General features: G+C 43.1%; 1 protein-coding gene across 2 annotated transcripts in view; it reads right to left on the reverse strand.

Annotated features, from left to right (window-relative positions):
* Window positions 1–20,312, reverse strand: part of PHF20 (PHD finger protein 20) — a 187,682-nt gene that overhangs the window by 90,569 nt on the left and 76,801 nt on the right. For both annotated transcript variants that reach the window (XM_050807023.1, XM_050807022.1), the window contains exons 4-6: window positions 16,602–16,686; window positions 5,438–5,517; window positions 395–782 (exon numbers count right to left, since the gene is read on the reverse strand). In XM_050807023.1, the coding sequence (XP_050662980.1) occupies window positions 395–782; window positions 5,438–5,517; window positions 16,602–16,686 (553 nt within the window). The remainder of the gene's footprint in view (window positions 1–394; window positions 783–5,437; window positions 5,518–16,601; window positions 16,687–20,312) is intronic.

Here is a 20,312-nt window from a genome sequence, read left to right on the forward strand (position 1 = left end):
GAAGCCCATACCTTTTTACCACTTTTCTTTCACGTCTGTCTCATTAGAACTCTATTTCCTGATTCCAGGTTCTATTAAGCTGACTCAAACTGAGATCATTTGAAAAAGCACAAGCAAAAGGCCTTGGTTTATCAGGTTTATCATATAAGCTGAAGTATTCAGTCAACGGTTAACCACTACTTTAGGAAGCTCAGTTACGAACACACTTCCCAACTTAGATTCCCAACTTGGATATGTGCCTCACTTAAATTCAGCTTCATGAACACAACTTGTTTCCAGATCATAAGAAAACTCAAAATCAGTCACAAAAACAAAGGATTGAAGTATACAAGTTACAAAGAACCACAAAGGGCCACAGAAGAATACTCTGGCATTGCCCACTTGAAAAACTCACCAGTAGGAGCTATGGAAGGGGGTCTGCCTCGTTTTCTTTTGGGTTCCCTCAAGTTTTCTTGTGGACTCTTCACAATGTCATTTTCAGGTTTCTTATCCACTTGGGCATCTCCAGAATACTCCCTGTCGTTTTCTGAAATGTTTTCCTTGTCTTCCTTCTCGTTCTTGGGAAGACTTTTCTCTGACACTTTCCCCTTTTCAGAACAGATTAACTTTCCTTCTTTATCAGGCTGCTTGGGTCGCTTTTCTGTCTTTAAGGGTTTATCTTCTTTGTCTTTCTTCACATTCACTGTGGCTTTTCTCTGTTCTTTAAACTTCTCTCGTTTATCAGGAGATGATGAAAGACTTTTGTGATCTGTTTCTTTAGGCCTAGCATTACCCACAATATTCTAAAATGAGCAAAATAGCGATGAAACACTTCGTGATTACTTGTAAATACAAAATTAGGAATTTCTTACAAACGTATGAAGACAAACAAAGAAATAAAAACAGGACATATGCCAGGTCACATACACAAAGCACCACTGACAATATCCACCTGTACTAAGAGTTGAGAACCAATCCTTAAAACAATTCAATTATTCTGGAGACAGTGCAGTCTCCCTTATTATGACGAATAAGTCACTAGAAAATAAAATTCTGGGCTTTTGTTTGTTTTTGTTTCTGAGACAGAGTCTCTCTCTGTTGCCCACGCTGGAGTGCAGTGGCACAATCATGGCTCATGCAGCCTCGACCTCCCAGGCCCAAGCGATCCTCCCATCTCAGCCTTCTGAGTAGCTGGGACCACAGGCATGTTTCACCATGCCCAGCTAAGTTTTTTATTGTTATTTTTTGTAGCAATAGGATCTCCCTATGTTGCCCAGGCTGGTCTCAAACTCCGGGGCACAAGCAATCCTCCTGCCTCAGCCTCCTAAAGTATTGGGATTGTAGGCATGAGCCACCATGCCTGGCCTTAAAATTCTGGAAAGCAATCTTTCTGACAAAGGTGTTCGAAGAAAATGCCTTTATGCTCTGTCCTTATCCCCAGCATGACTATACTAACCCAGAGCTTTTCAGAGGCTGGTTCAGTTTGCCAGCATGTGCTGATGTCTTGTGTAGAGAAATAACAAAACTGATCAGTTTGCCAGCATGTGCTGATGTCTTGTTTAGAGAAAAAACAAAACTGATAACTGGAAGCTGAACAGGAAAACTATAAAGATTATCCAACCCAGAACCAGGGTCTCTGCTTCCTCTACCAGGTAAAGGCTGTGCTCAGTTCAACAAACCACCTACCAGGTTCCTGAGCTACTTGGAGTTTTTGCCTATTGGTAGGAAATACTGCTTCTTAGTTACGTTCTCCCTACATTACATTCTTTAAAATTCACACTAAAAATCGAAGGTCCTCTACTGTGACTGTTTCATAATAATGCCAGGTCTGAAAGCTCTAGAGATTCCAAAACTATAATTAAGTTTATTTGTGTGCATATCTCTCTTCCAGGACCTCAAAAGAGCAGAGACCACCATACTATGTTCATATGGGATCCCCAGCACCTAGCACACACTAGGCACATAGGTTTTCACTGGAAGTAGGAAGCAGTACCTAAATACTCAACAAACAAAAGTTTAATTTGTTCTATAGGGAAAAATAATAAACAAGGAAATATTTTTTCAAGTCCCCCAAATTATTCTGAAAGTAGCCAGGTTTGAGAACAGGCATTCCGGTAATGGCCAGCAGAAATATAAATTGAAATTGCCCTTCTTGTTGGGGGTTCGGGGAGGAGTTGGCAATTTGAGTCAAAACTAAAAACGTTATACCTCTGAACTAGAATGAACCCCTAGAAATAAAGTTAGCTAAAAGAATAATCCGACTTGTGTACCTGGATTGACAAATATCCTTAATGACCATTTGGGATTTGGTTACACAAAGTACAGTTCCATACATATTACAGAACACTACATAGCTGTGAAAAATCATATTCTCAGGATATTAAGGAACTTGAGGAAATGTTAGTTAAAAGAAAAGAACAGTACTATATTAATGTACCACAACTTCAGTTTTGAAAAGAAATAGATACACACACATATATATGTTTAATAAAAAACACAGAAAGATATACACACCAAATTGTTAAGCCAAGTTATACACCAAAGTGTTAAGAACAATTATATCTGTTTGATGGAATAATAGAGTTTTTATTTTCTTTGTGCTTTGTACTTTTCTAATTTTCTACAGTAAGCTAAAAACATAAGTGTTACTAATATAGAGACTATCAAAACATTTATAAGACAGTGCAGTTCTACAGAAAAAAAAAAAAAATCTCCATGTATTCTAATAGCATATGAAAAAACCTTTGAAATTGCCCATGACAGATAACTGTAGCCAAACCACTGTACCCTCTTGGAAAAGAAGCCAAGTCCAGGAGCCATGGGCCTGTGCTTAAGGGCCTACTGGGCTAAGGTCAGATACTCAGAGGCCACTGGGAAATGAGAAATGAAGCATGGCACCCAAAAATCCTCACCAGGTAAGGCACTACCTCCAAGCCAAAGCACTGTGAATGCTATCCATCAATTTATTGAGAAACACAGAGTAAATAGATGAACAATTGTTATCTGGAGCCCTGGACTTCCACTTGGGAAGGTTCTGGATATAATCTGCCAATTCTGGACAAGTTTATAATTATATCCTCTGTATTAACTCATTCCACAAACCTAACACAAATATTGCCAAATTTAAGGCCAAAATAATGTTTTAGACTACTATATGGCTCCTTACGAGAGGCAAGTGATCAAAGAAAAAGCATCATCAGGGCCAAAGCTTTATGTAATAATAATGTTAATTTTCTGAAGAAGAAAATCAGCAAAAGGCCAATCAGCAAAAGGTAACCTTTGAGGTTACCTCAAAGGTATCATGTATCAAAATCCTTTGAAGCAGCTAGGCATGGTGGCTCATGCCCTGTAATCTCAGCACTTTGGGAGGCCAAGGTAGGCAGATCACCTGAGGTGAGGAGTTCAAGACCAGCCTGGCCAACATGGTGAAACCCCTGTCTCTATTAAAAATACAAAAATTAGCTGGGCATGGTGTCGCATGCCTGTAGTCCCAGCTACTCGAGAGGCTGAGGAAGGAGAATTGCTTGAACCCGGGAGGTGGAGGTTACAGTGAGCCTAGATTGCACCACTGTACTCCAGCCTGGGTGACAGAGCAAGACTGCATCTCAAAAAAAAAAATCTTTAGAAACTTACGATTAGGCCGGGCATGGTGGCTCATGTCTGTAATCCCAGCACTTTGGGAATCCAAGGTGGGCAGCTCACTTGAGGTCAGGAGTTCAGGACCAGCCTGGCCAACACAGTGAAACCCCGTCTACTAAAAATACAAAAATTAGCCAAGTGTGGGGGCACACGCCTGTAATCCCAGCAAATTGGGAGGCTTAGACTGGAGAATCACTTTAACTTGGGAGGCAGAGTTTGCACTGAGTGGAGATCAGGCCACTGCACTCCAGCCTGGGTGACAGAGAGAGACTCAGTCTCAAAAAGAAAAAACTTACAAATATACATACAGAAGAATTCATTAAGAATCTGTGATAAGTAGAATCATTTCATCATCACAAAGACACAACAGAAGGCCAGGCACAGTGGCTCATGCCTGTAATCCTAGCCTTTTGGGAGGCCGAGGGGGGCAGATTGCCTGAGCTCAGGAGTTTGAGACCAGCCTGGACAACATGGTGAAATCCTGACTCTACTAAAATACAAAAAATGAGCTGGGCATGGTAGCACGCACCTAGTCTCTGTTATTTGGGAGGCTGAGGCAGCAGAATCACTTGAACTGGGGAGGCAGGGAAGTTGCACTAGGCCAACATTGCACCACTGCACTCCAGCCTGGGCGACAGAACAAGACTCTGTCTCAAAAAAACCCCAAAAACACAACAGGTTATAGCATCACCAAATATTGTCACATCAACTGCCATCCAAGCAGATGAGTAACCAGTTACGATGCCTCAGTGGTAAAACCTTTACTAAATTGCTAAATTAGCTGTCTCAACAGCTGAAATTAGTAATAATCAGGATTTTTAAAAACACCAGTATCCAAATTTTGATCTCTATTTTCCCCTCAACTATTAATACATAAACACAAAAAAGACAAAAAGGGGAAAAATCATGAAGAAAGTAGGCAACACTTCTAGATGGCCCATATTTATGCAAACCATATTTCCAGTATCAAAACTGAGGCCCCATGCTCAGGCAAATACATGCATGGTGACTGGAACGACAGGATACCAAATTCACAAACCAGGCACATCTAGCACAAGTGGCTGTCCAATCTGTGCCAAATGATAGCTCTGTAAACAACCAAGTAATGGTCCTAAGCTAAAAGACAGAGCTAGATGGAGAGAAAACATACTGGAGGTCTCAAGCAATTCAACAAGTTCCCTGTGATGGCTAACAGCTCTTGTGCGGGGCAGGGCACAGAGAGAAGACAAGAATAACTAGACATTGTTGAAAAAAGATGACGAAAACAGAACACAGGCAATGGTATCCAAGTATTTGGCACTTTTGAAAAAAAAATCTCTGTTAAAAGGAAACAGTGGCCGGACACAGTGGCTCACATCTATAATCCCAGCGCTTTGGGAGGCTGAGGTGGGTGGATCACCTGAGGTCAAGAGTTCGAGACCAGCCTGACCAATATGGTGAAACCCCGTCTCTACTAAAAATACAAAAAAAATTAGCCAGGCATGGTGGCATGCGCCTATCATCCCAGCAACTAAGGAGGTTGAGACAGGAGAATTGCTTGAACCCAGGAGGTGGAGGTTGCAGTGAACTGAGATTGCACCATTGTACTCCAGCCTGGGTGACAGAACGGGACTCTGTTTCTAAATAAATAAATAGGAAACAGCAAAGAGACAAATATTTACAACTTCTGAAAACTTGTGTATTATTTTCTGGTGAAATTGTGTCAGATGGAGGAAACAAACACTTGCCATCATAAACAAATGTAATGTCTTTATTTGAGGAAACAAAACTACAGTGTTAGCATTATTCATAACACAAAGCACAAAACCACATTTCTCACCTGATCTTTGGAAAAAGCTTTGACATGAATATGTTTGACAGTCTGAACTACTCCATCATAAAATTTCACAGTGTAAGTACCTAAAATTCAAGAAGATATCATGATTTTAACTCACAATTTCATGAAAGTGGTAACTTTTCAAAGTATAAACATAAGGGATCTCCAACTACATTAATCTCATAGGCATTTAAAACTGTTTAAGTATCATATTCAGTCTTACTTATGTCCAAGATAACAGTATGCTTGTCTTCATTTCTTAGTTAAGATTACACAGTTTTCTACCTACATAAATTGAAATCCATCAAAAAAATAAACTTTTAGATGCTTCATTAAAATTTAAAAAAAATTGCACTGAATTTAAGTGAAGAACAGAGAGCAGTAAAACAATTAAGAATGTGAGGAAAATGCAGACTTATTCCTTGGTGAATTTTTCACTTTTATAATTTAATCTTTATGTTCTGGGATTGGAGGCAGTAATAGCTCTTAAGTTTCAAAAGGAATATCATGGCTCACGCCTGTAATCCCAGCACTTTGGGAGGCTGAGGCAGGCAGATCACGAGGTCAGGAGTTCAAGACCAGCCTGGCCAACATAGTGAAACCTGTCTGTACTAAAAATACAAAAAATTAGCCGCGCTTGGTGGCAGGCGCCTGTAATCCCAGCTACTTGGGAGGCTAAGGCAGGAGATTCACTTGAACCTGGGAGGCAAAGGTTGCGGTGAGCCCAGATCCTGCCATTATACTCCAGTCTGGGCAACAGAGCAAGACTCAGTCTCCAACAACAACAACAACAAAAGCAACATCATATTCTGCTAAAGGTATTGGGTTTCTAGAGATGTGTTCTATTTCCACATCTCAAAATCCATTTGAATTATCTTCATGATACAATGTTTTAAAATAGAGACTTGGCCAAAACACAAAATGCTTGCTGCTACATTGTTAGTTTTATTTTGTTACACTGTTAGTTTTTTCCCAATAGAAAAAAAATTGTTCAAAAAAGATCCTTCCCTGCTAAAAACCTTAAGCTGGAAACCCAAATAATCTTATCTTCCCAAATAAGGTGTCCAACTACAGAAGTTCTCATTAGTCACACCCAAACAACACTTTCAAATTTTGCATCTTAGAACCAATTCATGCCCCACCCATTTTTGCCCCAGGGATTTAAAATAATAATCACAGTTAATCTTGTCAAGATTCAGTAAACCATTGGTAATCACATAATGGTTTCCACTAGTAAACAGGTTTTTCTCTGTTTAGAACCAATTCCCCCAACCCCTGCAAAAAACCCTGAGGTCTGGGAGCCGAAGATTGCAACAACAAAGTTAAGACCTGGTTTTCTCCTTCTGGTACATTCTCTTCCCACACCCCTCCACCGCCAGTCCTCAACAGGGCCTAGTCAATGGCTAATCACGGCTACCAAATGAAGTCCAAAAGTATTCAACGTCCAACACAATCTGAGCCCAATAATTTTCCAAACCTTATTTCTCATTACCACCATCCAATACCCACCAACTCAAAGTGACAAGCTACCCACCGAAACTGCCAGTGACACTTCTATCTCCATATCTGTATTAAACTGTTTTCCTTCTGGGAATGTGCCATTCCGTGATCTTTAAGTGCCCGGCTCAAATACCCACAACAGTTCTGTAACAGCTTCCTGGCTTTTCAGCTACTAATAATTACCTCCTGATCTGAACTTCTTAGGCTCATTTGGCACCAGCCTACAGAGCTTCAAACTTAGGTCTACCTTCATATAAGTACAGATCGCAACTCAAAAGCAGGCTTTTCAAGGCCAGACACCACATTTTAGACCACTTTCTTCCACACACAGTACCTGCCTCAGAGTAGACCAGTGCTTCTCAAAGTGTAGTCCCATAGCAGAAGCATGAGCAACTCCTGGGAACTCATTAGAAATGCAAGTTACCAGTCCCATCTCAGATACACTGAATCAGCAACTGGGAACAGGGGACAGGAATATGCGTTTTTAACAAGTCCTCCAGGTGATTCTGATGTACACCAAAGTCTGAGAACCACTGCCATAGACAATTAGTAATTACCTACTGACCTTTATTCCTGGTATTTACAAAATAAAGGTGATTATTTGTCACAGGTGTCACCAATACATAAAGAAACTAGCTAGCAAGACAGACAAAATTCGATGTTCTCACTTATTTGTAGGAGCTAAAAATTAAAACAATTGAACTCATGGAGATAGAGAGTAGAAGGATGGTTACCAGAGGCTAGGAAGGGTAGTAGGTGGGGGGCGGAAATGTCGATGGTTAAGGGGTACAAAAATGTTAAAAAGAATGAATAAGACCTAGGTTGCTAGCACAACAAGGTGACTACAGTAAAAAATAATTGTACATTCTAAAATAACTTGGCCAGGCGTGGTGGCTCACACCTGTAATCCCAGCATTTTGGGAAGCCGAGGCAGGTGGATCACTTGAGGTCAGGAGTTCAAGACCACTCTGGCCAACATGGTGAAACCCTGTCTCTACTGAAAAAATGCAAAAAACATTAGCCAGGTGTGGTAGTGGGCACCTGTTATCCCAGTTACTCAGGAGGCTGAGGCAAGAGAATCACCTGAACCCAGGAAGTGGAGGTTGCAGTGAGCCAAGATCATACCACTGCACTCCAGCCTGGGTGACAGAGTGAAACTCTGTCTAAAAAAAATAATAATAAAAATAAAATAACTACATAATTGGATTGTTCGTAACAAAGGATAAATGCTTGGAGTGATATATACTCCCACTTACCCTGATGTGATTATTACACATTGCATACCTGTATCAAGATATCTCATGTAACTCATAAATACATACACCTACTTATGTACCCACAAAAATTAAAAATTAAAAAAAATTTAAAATATAAAAAAAAGAAACTGGCTAGCAAACAAGATATAAGGATATATAGTTATGCCTGGTTGGGTTAAAACATCAGCAATTAGATGACACCACCAATTAGATGAACAGGCTATGATAAAAGGATTAGAGCATAAAAGGATAAGAGCATAAACAATTATCTACACAGGCAGCTCAGCAATGACTTACAAGTACTTACAACAAAAGTCTGGGTTCCTGTTTTTCCCTGACTATACTGTGAGGGTGTTGGCAAGCAAAGGAGTTATGATAAACAATGGTATGGAATTCTAAACAGACCCTTCTCAAGCAACCATGGTGCAACTCTGGCAAGTCTGGGGACAGAGATGGGGGGATGGGAGTTTTAAGACTCCCGTTATCTTGAAATCTTAAATATTATGTGTGCCGACAAGTCACCCAAGACTATATTTTCAACTATTTTATTAACAAAGTTAGTTCAGCATCAGTTACATCAAAATGAAAACTGTTGTTTTTACAGGCATTTCCAACATCCAAAAGTCAATATTAAGTAACGTTACCTAACAGTCCAACATTTTCAGCTATTTGGAGTTAATTTTGAAGCTTACTCCTGATGGCAGATTCCAGAAGGAGGACTTACATAAAAGGAACCTGAGTTCCATGATTAAGTCTGAGACAGCTATCATTGGAATCCAAACCTGTCTACTGACCTCTGACCAATTTTTTCCCAGCACCCCACACTGCCTGTTGCTCAGGCTCCTCAACCTAATTCCAAACCACAGACCCAGAGTAGCACCAGCCACTCTGAAATGACCCAAACTACGGCCAAAGGTGCTAGGGACGACTATCCTTAGATATATCTAGGTCTTTGATCCTTTTAACTTCCAAAGGATTACCAAGGATCATCTTGAAACTTTCTCCTTTAATCATGCTAAACACAGCCCAACTTGGGCTTCAATAATTCAGAGACAATAATGGACAACAGAGAGGCCAAAATTTTGCTTTAATGGTTTCATGTATATTACTAAAAGATTGTCTTCCCATGGAATCCTCCCATAGGTGACTAGTAGTTCTCCTGTGGCCACAAACACTATCTAACAAACATGTAAATGAAGGAACTCAAAGTAAGTGTATCCTGTTCTATCTGCTCTAACTTGACTTAGAAGGGCTACCTGCCTCAGACTCCCTTGAGAAGCTTTTGCCCTTAGACTTTAAGATGAAACAAAGCTTCCTGGCCTTGCCCCTCTGAGGTTTAAGGACTCAGCATTGCAGACAATCCTATAGCAGTCAGTAATAGTAGAAGTTTCTAAGAACAAAACTAGAGATGCATAACAAGCTCATGTTCTCTAGGACCAAAGACATAGGGATACTACAAGGGTGATTTTGGATTGGACAGATTTATGTTGCTCATGAAATCTACCACAACTAATATTCCAGGGCCTCTTTTTTTCTTAGAAACAGGGTCTTCATCAGCTGGGCGTGGTGGCTCACGCCTGTAATCCCAGCACTTTGGGAGGCTGAAGCCGGTGGATCACCTGAGGTCTGGAGTTCAAGACCAGCCTGGCCAACGTGTTGAAACCCCGTCTCTACAAAAATACAAAAATTAGCCGGGCATGATGGTGCATGCCTGTAATCCCAGCTACTCGAGAGGCTGAGGCAGGAGAATCACTTGAACCTGGGAGGCAAAGGTTGTAGCGAGCCAAGATTGTGCCACTGCACTCCAGCCTGGGCGACAGAGCAAGACTGTCTCAAAAACAAAAAAGGGTCTTCGTCGCCCATCCTGAAGTGTAGTGGTATGATCCTAGCTCACTGCAGCCTCAAACTCCTGGGCTCAAGCAATCCTACTGTCTCTGCCTCACAAGTGGCTGGGACTATAGACATGCACCAACATGTCCAGCCAATTTTTTATTTTTAAATTTTTAGTAGAGATAGCAGGGCATGGGGGTCTATGTTACCCAGGCTGGTCTCACACTCTTGGCCTCAAACAATCCTGCCACCTCGACTTCCAAAAGCACTGGAATTACAGATGTGAGCCATCATGCCCAGCGTCCAGGGCTTCTTTTCTATCTCATTCACTCTTCGGAAGTCAGATTATTCCAGAAAGCCACAGATGGAAAACAGAGGGTTTTCAAACATGTTTTCTCAGGCTGGTCTGAAAGTAGTGAGTTATCTCAATTGATTGTTCACAGTCAGTTACAGATCGAACTTCTTATTCTACTCTTTCCCTCCTCCTCACGACTGCTTTCGACTAGTCTTTTTTTTTTTTTTTTGGGGGGGGGGATGAGTCTCACTCTGTCTCCCAGGCTGAAGTCCAATGGCAGTGGCGTGATCTCCACTCACTGCAATCTCCACCTCCGGGGTTCAAGTGATTCTCCTGCCTCAGCCTCCTGAGTAGCTGGGATTACAGGTGCACACCACCATGCCCGGCTAATTTTTGTATTTTTAGTAAAGACGGGTTTCACCCTGTTGGTCAGACTGGTCTTGAACTCCTGACCTCAGGTGATTCACCCGCCTTGACCTCCCAAAGTGCTAGGATTACAGGCGTCAGCCACTATACCCAGATCAGCCCTTAAAAAAAAAAAAAAAAAAGACTAGTCAGGTCGGTTACGGTGGCTCATGCCTGTAATCCCAACACTTTGGGAGGCCGAGGTGGGCAGATTATGAGGTCAGGAGTTCAAGACCAGCCTGACCAACATGATGAAACCCCATCTCTACTAAAAATGTAAAAATTAGCCAGGCGTGATGGCATGCACCTGTAATCCCAGCTACTCGGGAGGCTGAGGCAGGAGAATCACTTGAACCCAGGAGGCAGAGGTTGCAGTGAGCTGAGATCAAGCCACTGTACTCCAGCCTGGGTGACAGAGCGAGACTCCATCTCAAAAAACAACAACAACAACAACAAAAGTTTTCTTGAAGTCCTTAGGCTTCCACAGATTGTTGAGGAGTGAGGATGTGCATATGTCTGCGGGCACGCCTTCCCTCCCTCTAAGTATTTTCTTCTCAGCAATTTTACATATTGGGTTTAGGTTCTGTGGCCAATACAACACTCATCTATTTCCATTCCCTCTTTGACTTCTAACTGCTCAAAAGAGTCCAGAGCAAAGGCAGTGAACACCCATAATCACTGAGCAGGAACTGGGACCAGACCCTGTCTCCCAACCATGGTTCTCAAGACAACACCAGGCTCCAGAAAGTGCAGACCACTACATCCACTCTCGCATTCTATCAGTGAACACCTGGACCTAATTGACAACACCTGCCCTCTTAGGACAACCCTGCTCCAAAGAGGCAGCCTGGTACCGTGGGAACAACAGTTTAGGGACTCTGGAGAACCACAGACCTCCATGCAGATCTCAGCTCTACCATCCAAGCGTTTTATAACCTAAAGCAGTTTCCCCCTGTGAGCTTAGTTCCTCATCTGCAAAATAAGAATGGGGTTAATGGCAATAACCTTTCCATGTTTGTGTAAAGATTAAATATGATAAGATATGGAAATAACCTAGCACAGGGCCTGTCACAGACCAAGGGATCAATACCACCAAGTCACCCTAAAAGGGAAGCACAGCACATTGACAACCTTTTTTTTCTTTTTTTGTTTGGAGACGAGTCTCGCTCTGTTGCCCAGGCTAGAGTGCAGTATAGCACTATCTCGGCTCACTGCAACTTCCGCCTCCTGAGTTCAAGTGATTCTCCTGTTTCAGCCTCCTGAGTAGCTAGGACTACAGGTGTGTGTCACCACGCCTGGCTAATTTTTGTACTTTTAGTAGAGATTAGGTTTCACCATGTTGGCCAGGCTGGTCTCCAACTCCTGACCTCAGGTGATTCACTGCCCTGGCCCCACAAAGTGCTGGGATTACAGGCATGAGCCACTGCGCCTGGCCAGACATTGACATCTTTAAAGGCTATCTAGGCAAAAAAAAAAAAAAAAAAACGGGGGGGGTGGCGGGAAGCACAATCCCTCTTCCCCCAGAAGAAGAAAACAGCAGCCAAGTTAGCACCTGCATGTGTGGGCCTAAATCTTCCTTTTCTCTTTCTACAAAGCTGTTCACATAGTATCAACCTCCCCACATTTCAAATGCAGAATCAGTTACAGCATGAAGAAAACAAAAAATAAGAGCTGCTTCAGCCAGAGACTCTAGAAACAATATCATTTCCATAGCATCTCCTGTTATAAATGCAGACTTCAGTCACTGCCCTAGAGACTGAACTGGCAGGGTAGGTAGGGGACATGACCCAAAAATATGCATAGTTTTTAGGAAGAAGGAGCTGATTTACCTGCTTATTCAAATTAAAGAACCACAGATCAATAGAAAGGAACAATTCCCCATTTTGTCATAAATGCTAACCTACAAAGTAGTTTCCTTAAGGAAAATCACTTACAGAGCAGAGTTGTACACTACTGGGGGCAGAAAGCCCTGACAGACAATTGACTCTGCTATTCCCCATGTGAAAAAAAGAGGAGCTTCGGGAGGCTGAGGCAGGTGGATCATTTGAGGTCAGGAGTTCCAGACCAGCCTGGCCAATATGGTGAAACTTCGTCTCTACTAAAAATGCAAAAATTAAAGCAGCAGCTTCATTGCTGCAGTTCTATCTTCATCTTCAGGACGTTTCCCTTGGTCAAAAACAAACTAAGTCGTCTCCAAGGTCGAAGCATTCAGCAAACAATGATGGCAGAGACACCAGAAACGTACACCTGATTTTCATGACAAATACGGTAATACTGTATTAGCTAGTGGAGCCACTTTCTGTATTGCTCTATGGACATATGTAACAACACAAATCAGAATAGAATGGAGCCTGTCCCTTGTTGGCAGAGTCACCCCCCAAAATGGAGAGAACAGTAATCATACCAGCTGGTGTAATAATGAATTGTTTAAAAAACAGCTCATAATTGATGCCAAGTTAAAGCACTGTGTACCCATTAAGATATGGCATTACTGAAGAAATAAAGTACATTTGAAACCTTAAATACATATAAATTAGCCAAGTGTGGTATGGCATGTGCCTGTAGTCCCAGCTGCTCAGGAGGCTGAGGCAGGAGAATCGCTTGAACCCGGGAGGCAGAGGTTGCAGTGAGCAGAGATTGCACCATTGCACTCCAGCCTGGGCAACAGAGCAAGATTCTGTCACAAACAAAAAAAAAAAGGGAGGGGGAAGCTAGGCAGCCCCAGCAAAGAGGTGAGGTCAGCTCACCAGAGATGGCTTCCAAACAAAGATTCCCTGAAAGTAGAAACCCATCTTTTACTGTCTTTTACAACAACATAGACTGAGAGTCTAACAAGACTACCAACTGCCACTGCCTTCACACTAAATAATGCTTAATCTCCACTGCTGAAGAACCATTCCAAGTGAAAAAAGCTAAATAATATGGCATTAAATGCCCTATTTTCCAAGTGCTAACAGACTCCCTTAAGAAACTAAAGTTGTTATTTAGTTCTGATTCAATCATGCCAGACTCCTCAGTGCCAGCAGCTGCCACTTCCACTCTGGCTAGAGTCCCCACCCACCAGCCAGATCAACAATCAGCCTTAGCAAAACATCCAAGGAGATTAAGAGTGGCAAGAAAATCACACCAAGCCTTCTAAACATAAATCTACAAGGCGTGACTTCACTATATCCCCTGCCTCCTCCTGGCAGCACCAACAAGACATAAGTGACATTTACAGGAAATAAACATGCTGCCTTGCCAGCAGAGCTGCTCCTCACAGGGCCATTAAGCTGGTGGTCACTGCTACGGATGAACCTAAGGCACAGCAGAAAAGACCAGGGAAAGAGAGAAAAGAGAGACTAGCATTGTCGCTCCCAATCCCACAAGTAATCCCACAGTGAATCGTGATGAAGCAGAAACTGATCATTAGCACTAATCCAAACCTAACATTTTTGAAATAATTATTTCAAAGAGTTTCTGACCCATCCCACACACAAACACAAAACCTTATAGAGACAGGTGCCTACCATGATTAACCCGCACCATCCTGCCCTGCCTCCTCCTGGTAGCTCTATTTCAGCACCTACTTCATTCTACCTTGAAGCAGGTCTTCTTTTATTTTACTCCATGATGCCAAGCTCTGGGCTTTGCAGGTATTAGATCTAAACAGTAGATTACTAAGCCTTCATTGCCTCCACCAACACATCTTCCCACCCCTCTTAGAGGCATTAATTATCTTCATCTCCAAATCAGACATAGATCTGAGCTCCTACAAAGGCTAGCCTGCCTTCACAATCTGGGTGGCCAATAGTACCACCCGGCCTGTCTCACTAACTTTCTGTTTCAGGATTGCCCCTCTCCCATATCCTCTCCTCCCTCTTCCAGTTAGTCCCAAAAACCAGTCAGTGTGTCAGCGTAATACAGGACTTCAGACCTGAGAACCTCAGGAAAACAGGTTTTGGCAGAAATTTCCATTCATTTTCACGTCCTTCAATTAACTAAATTTCACTGGACAGAATATGGAGCTTCAGAAACAATATATTAGCAATGCAAATGACCATTTTAGGAACTACCATAGCCTCGAGACTCTCCCTCCTATAATTTTAGCTTCTGGAGGAAGCACAACTGAAAATACTTTTTTTTTTTTTTTTTTAAAGAGACAGTCTCATTCTGCTGCCCAGGCTGGAGTACAATGACACTCTCATAGCCTGCTCCATCCTCAAACTCCTGGGCTCAAAGGATCTTCCCACCTCAGCCATGCGAGTAGCTAGGACTACAGAAACATGCCACCACCCTCATCTAATTTTTTCATAGTGAGATGAGGTCTCACTGTGTTGCCCAGGCTGGTCTCAAATTCCTGGCCTCAACTGATCCTCCCACCACAGCCTCCCAAACTGCTAGGATTATAGGCACGAACCATGGCGTTTGGCCTGAAAAATACTTCTCTAAAAAGTTGCGGCTGGATATGGTGGCTCACACCTATAATCCCAACACTTTGGGAGGCTGAGGTGGGTAGATTACATGAGACCAGCCTGGGCAACCTAGCAAAACCCCGTCTCTACTAAAGATACAAAATTTAGCTGACCATGGTGCACGTCAGTAATCTCAGCTACTCGGGAGGCTGAGGCAGGAGAACTGTTTGAACCCAGGAGATGGAAGCTGCAGTGAGCTGAGCTGGCACCACTACACTCCAGCCTGGGCAACAGAGCAAGACTCTGTCTCAAAAAAGAACAAGAAAAAAAAAATCATTCTCAGACAAAACTTGGTCAGCCTGAGGCCCAGCAGTTAGCAGAATATTAATAAATACCTGAATAACTTCATCAAATGAAAATTCAGGCCGGGCACGGTGGCTCAAGCCTGTAATCCCAGCACTTTGGGAGGCCGAGACGGGCGGATCACGAGGTCAGGAGATCGAGACCATCCTGGCTAACACGGTGAAACCCCGTCTCTACTAAAAAATACAAAAAACTAGCCCGGCGAAGTGGCGGGCGCCTGTAGTCCCAGCTACTTGGGAGGCTGAGGCAGGAGAATGGCGTGAAACCCGGGAGGCGGAGCTTGCAGTGAGCTGAGATCCGGCCACTGCACTCCAGCCTGGGCGACAGAGCATGACTCCGTCTCAAAAAAAAAAAAAAAAAAAAAAAAAAGAAAATTCAGACTGGCCTAAGAGTCAACCCTACAGTGGCATCAAGAGGCCTGACTTCCCTAAACATTCACTTCAGAGATCATGGAGACCACACATACCCTGGTGGAACGTGCTTACAATGGTATCTCTGGGACCTAGATTCTATTCTCCAGGTGTCAGGATTCTGACCATACGTATTATCCTCAAAACTCTTTGCCTGCCCTTTTACTAGCAAAATGAGCCTCTATTAGTCAAGTTTCCCATTCTGTCTCTTCACACATTCAGCTCTGGCAAAAGAAACCCAACTCAGTGCTCTAACTTCCAGCATCCCAGTTTCCACTAGCCAACTCCAATGTTACAGACCACCCTCAATCACCTTGCATCAAGAAAGCACATTTTTTAAAGTTTGTTAGTGTTCATTTAATTTCTAGGCTATTCACAAATATTCAGGGCTATCTCATCAATTTTATTAGGAACTCCTAGACAGCAAGTACCTGCATACCTCCAGGAAGAGTGACAGATGAACTGTGACTGTTTTAGAAAACAATGACTGAAAATTAGGGGGTAAAAAGTCAAACTACCTTTTTTGTCCAGTTTTCTTTACACTTATAATTTCTTCCCAACTCCTGACATAGTGATTAACTTGAATAAAGCAGATACCTAGGCAGTAAAGAAATACTGAAAATATACTATCAAGCTCTAACATTACAAACATCCCCCCCCCAACCACCACCACCTAAGTCATGAGTAAAAACAACTACAACTCAAATGCCTTACCATCCTTGTTAACAGCAGTGACTTTGGCCGGGTAAAAACGACAATCAGACCAGCAAGCAAGGACCTGCTCATTTATTTGAAATTCCTAAAAAACATAAAAAAAAAAAAAAAAAAAAAAAAAGATCCTGTTACCAACCTAATTTCACAGGACATGCACTGTACCAGATCTCATAAAAGAGGCTGGGATTGATAAGAGAGTGAGAAAGGAAAGTAGCTATTGGGATGGAGGAAGATATTTCTGTTGTTCAACACCAGGAGTTGCTATAATTTCGGTGCCATTTGTCCTCGCCGAAAGTTAACGTTTTCAGGGCAACAGAGTTGGAGATGGGGCCTATGAGAGGTGTTTGGGTCATGGTGGCAAATCCCTCATGAACAGATTAATGCTGTCTCACAGGAGTGACTTCTCGCTCTCCTGGGAATGGATTCATTCCCAAGAAAGCAAGTTGTTATAAAGCAAGGCTCCTCCTCCTGTTTGGTCCCTCTCTTCACACTTGTCTCCCTCTTTGACCTTCCACCATGTATGACGCAGCATGAAAGCTGATGCCAGAAGACAGTACCATGCACTTGAACTTCCCGGCCTGCAGAATTGTGAGCTAAACAAACCTCTTTTCTTTATAAATTACCTAGTCTCAGATATTCTATCATAGCAACACAAAAAAGACTAAGACAAGAGTCAAAACAAAAGGGCTGGGACACAAGACCTCAATAAGCCCAAGAGGTCTGGGCAGGCACGGCACAGCACTGATGATAATTCCACCCTAATCAACATACATTCTGAAAATGAGTGTAAGAGGCCAGGACTACTAGGATACACATCCAGTATAGGAGTTAGAAGATTATGAGGCTACTTCATACTCAGGGAAGCAGCATTTAATGCCACCTATACTTCTAAAGGGTCTTTAGCCAGGGAAAGCAACCATTCACCTTTAATATTTTATACACTTTTCCCAGCACACAGTTTGCACTGATAAATTTTGCACAATGGGCCAGGCACAGTGGCTCACACCTGTAATCCCAGCACTCTGGGAGGTCGAGGTGGGCGGATCACCTGAGATCAGGAGGTAGAGAACAGCCTGGCCAACATGGTGAAATCCCCTCTCTACTAAAAATACAAAAATTAGCCAGTGTGGTGGCAGCTGCCTGTAATCCCAGCTTCTCAGAAGGCTGAGGTAGGAGAATCACTTGAACCCAGGAGGTGGAGGTTGCAGTGAGCTGAGATCATGCCATTGCACTCCAGGCTGGATGACACAGTGAAATTCTGTCTCAAAAAAAAAAAAAAAAAATTTGTAGAATGAACACTGAAAAGTCAAATGGAACAATACTGAATAATCCTTAATTGGGAAAAAGAAAAAAAAAAAGGCCAGCAAGAGTTCAAGTTCCCTAATAGGGTTAAAATAGAAAATAAGCCAGACACAGTGGCTCGTGCCTGTAATCCCAGCACTTTGGGAGGCTGGGGCAGGTGAATCACCTGAGGTCAGGAGTCTGGCCAACATGATGAAATCCCACCTCTACTAAAAATACAAAAATTAGCCAGGTGTGGTTGGATGAGCCTGTAGTCCCAGCTACTCAGAAGGCTAAGACTCGAGAATCACTTGAACCTGGAAGACAGAGGTTGCAGTGAGCCAAGATCATGCCACTGCACTCCAGCCTTGGCAATAGAGTAAGACTGTCTCAAAAAAAAAAAAAAAAAAAAGATAAGAAAAAGAAAATAGAAGGCAGGGCTGAGTCAGATCTAAAAGTGGCAGGACCATTATAGATGTCTCAATGCCTGTTTAAAAACCTTAAAACTGGCCAGGCACAAGGGCACGCGCCTAAAATCCCAGGACTTTGGGAGGTACGAAGGATCTTCCTTCTTTGGCAGAAAGATCCCTTAAGGCCAGGAGTTCAAGACCAGCCTGGGCAACATAATAAGACCTTGTCTCTACAAAAAAAAATTTTTAATTAGCCAGGCACAGTGGTACATGCCTATAGTCCCAGGCACTCAGGAGGCTGAGGAAGGATTGCTTGAGCCCAAGAGGTCAAAGCTACATTGAGCAAAGACTGTACCACTGCACTACAGACTAGGCGACAGAGCAAGAAAACGTCTCTTTAAAAAAACAAAAAAACGGCCGGGCGCGGTGGCTCAAGCCTGTAATCCCAGCACTTTGGGAGGCCGAGACGGGTGGATCACGAGGTCAGGAGATCGAGACCATCCTGGCTAACACGGTGAAACCCTGTCTCTACTAAAAAATACAAAAAAAAAAAAAAAACTAGCCGGGCGAGGTGGCAGGCGCCTGTAGTCCCAGCTACTCGAGAGGCTGAGGCAGGAGAATGGCGTGGACCCGGGAGGCGGAGCTTGCAGTGAGCTGAGATCCGGCCACTGCACTCCAGCCTGGGAGACAGAGCGAGACTCCGTCTCAAAAAAAAAAAAAAAAAAAAAAACCAGGCTGGGCGCAGTGGCTCACACCTGTAATCCCAGCACTTTGGGAGGCTGAGGCAGGCGGATCATGAGGTCAGGAGATCAAGACCATCGTAGCTAACAACGAAACCTGTCTCTACTAAAAATACAAAAAATTAGCCAGGTATGGTGGCACGCACCTGTAGTCCCAGCTACTCGGGAGGCTGAGGCAGGGGAATCACTTGAACCCAGGAGACGGAGGTTGCAGTGAGCTGAGATCGAGCCACTGCACTCCAGCCTGAGCGACAGAGCAAGACTCCGTCTCAAAAACAAACAAACAAAAACATGGCTCTTGAGCTACTTACTCGAGCCCGCTCCCACTCTATGGAGTGTACTTTCATTTCAGTAAATGTGTGCTTTCATTGCTTAAAACAAAACAAAACAAAACAAAACAAAAAAACCTTAAAACTAATACTTCATACTGCATTTTGAAGTCAGTAAAAGCTTCAGGCATAGAGATAAAATTGAGAAAAATGGAATACAGTCCAATCAATTCCAAGTTCTTTGAGGGCTTATAAAAGATTTCGCATGACAAGCTTACCCCTATAATCCTAGCACTTTGGGAGACCAAGGTGGGAGGATTGCTTGAGCCCAAGAGTTCAAGACCAGCCTGGGCAACAATGTGAGACACTGTCTGTATAAAAAAATTTAAAAATTAGCCGGGTGTGGTGGGCCCATGGTCCCAGCTACTCGGGAAGGTGAAGTGGAAAGATTGCTTCAGCCTGAGATTGAGGCTGCAGTGAGCCATGATCGCACCACTGCATTCCAGTCTGGGCAACAGAGCAAGACCCTGTCTCAAAAGAAAAACAAAGACCTTGCATATGAGATTAGTACAATGCTCTACATGGAATGATCACTTTCTTTTCTTTTTGAGATGGAATCTCACTCTGTCACCTGGGCTGGAGTGCAGTGGCGTGATCATCTTGGCTCACTGCAACCTCTGCCTGCTGGGTTCAAGCGATTCTCCTGCCTCAGCCTCCCGAGTAGCTGGGATTACAGGCACCCTCCACTACACCCAGCTAATTTTTCATGTTTTTAGTAGAAGCGGGGTTTCACCATGTTGGCCAGGCTGGTCTCAAACTCCTGATCTTGTGATTCACCCGCCTCCGCCTCCCAAAGTGCTGGAATTACAGGTGTAAGCCACCGCGCCTGGCCAGAATGATCACTTAACAAAAGATCAGACAGCTTAACAAAAGATCAGAAGATCTACTATGTGCCAGGCAGTGTTCTAGAAGTTAGGGATACAGTGCTGTAAAATTGGTCAGGAGTTTGAG

The sequence above is a fragment of the Macaca thibetana genome, chromosome 10 (genome assembly GCF_024542745.1).
Source record: "Macaca thibetana thibetana isolate TM-01 chromosome 10, ASM2454274v1, whole genome shotgun sequence".
NCBI lineage: Eukaryota > Metazoa > Chordata > Mammalia > Primates > Cercopithecidae > Macaca > Macaca thibetana.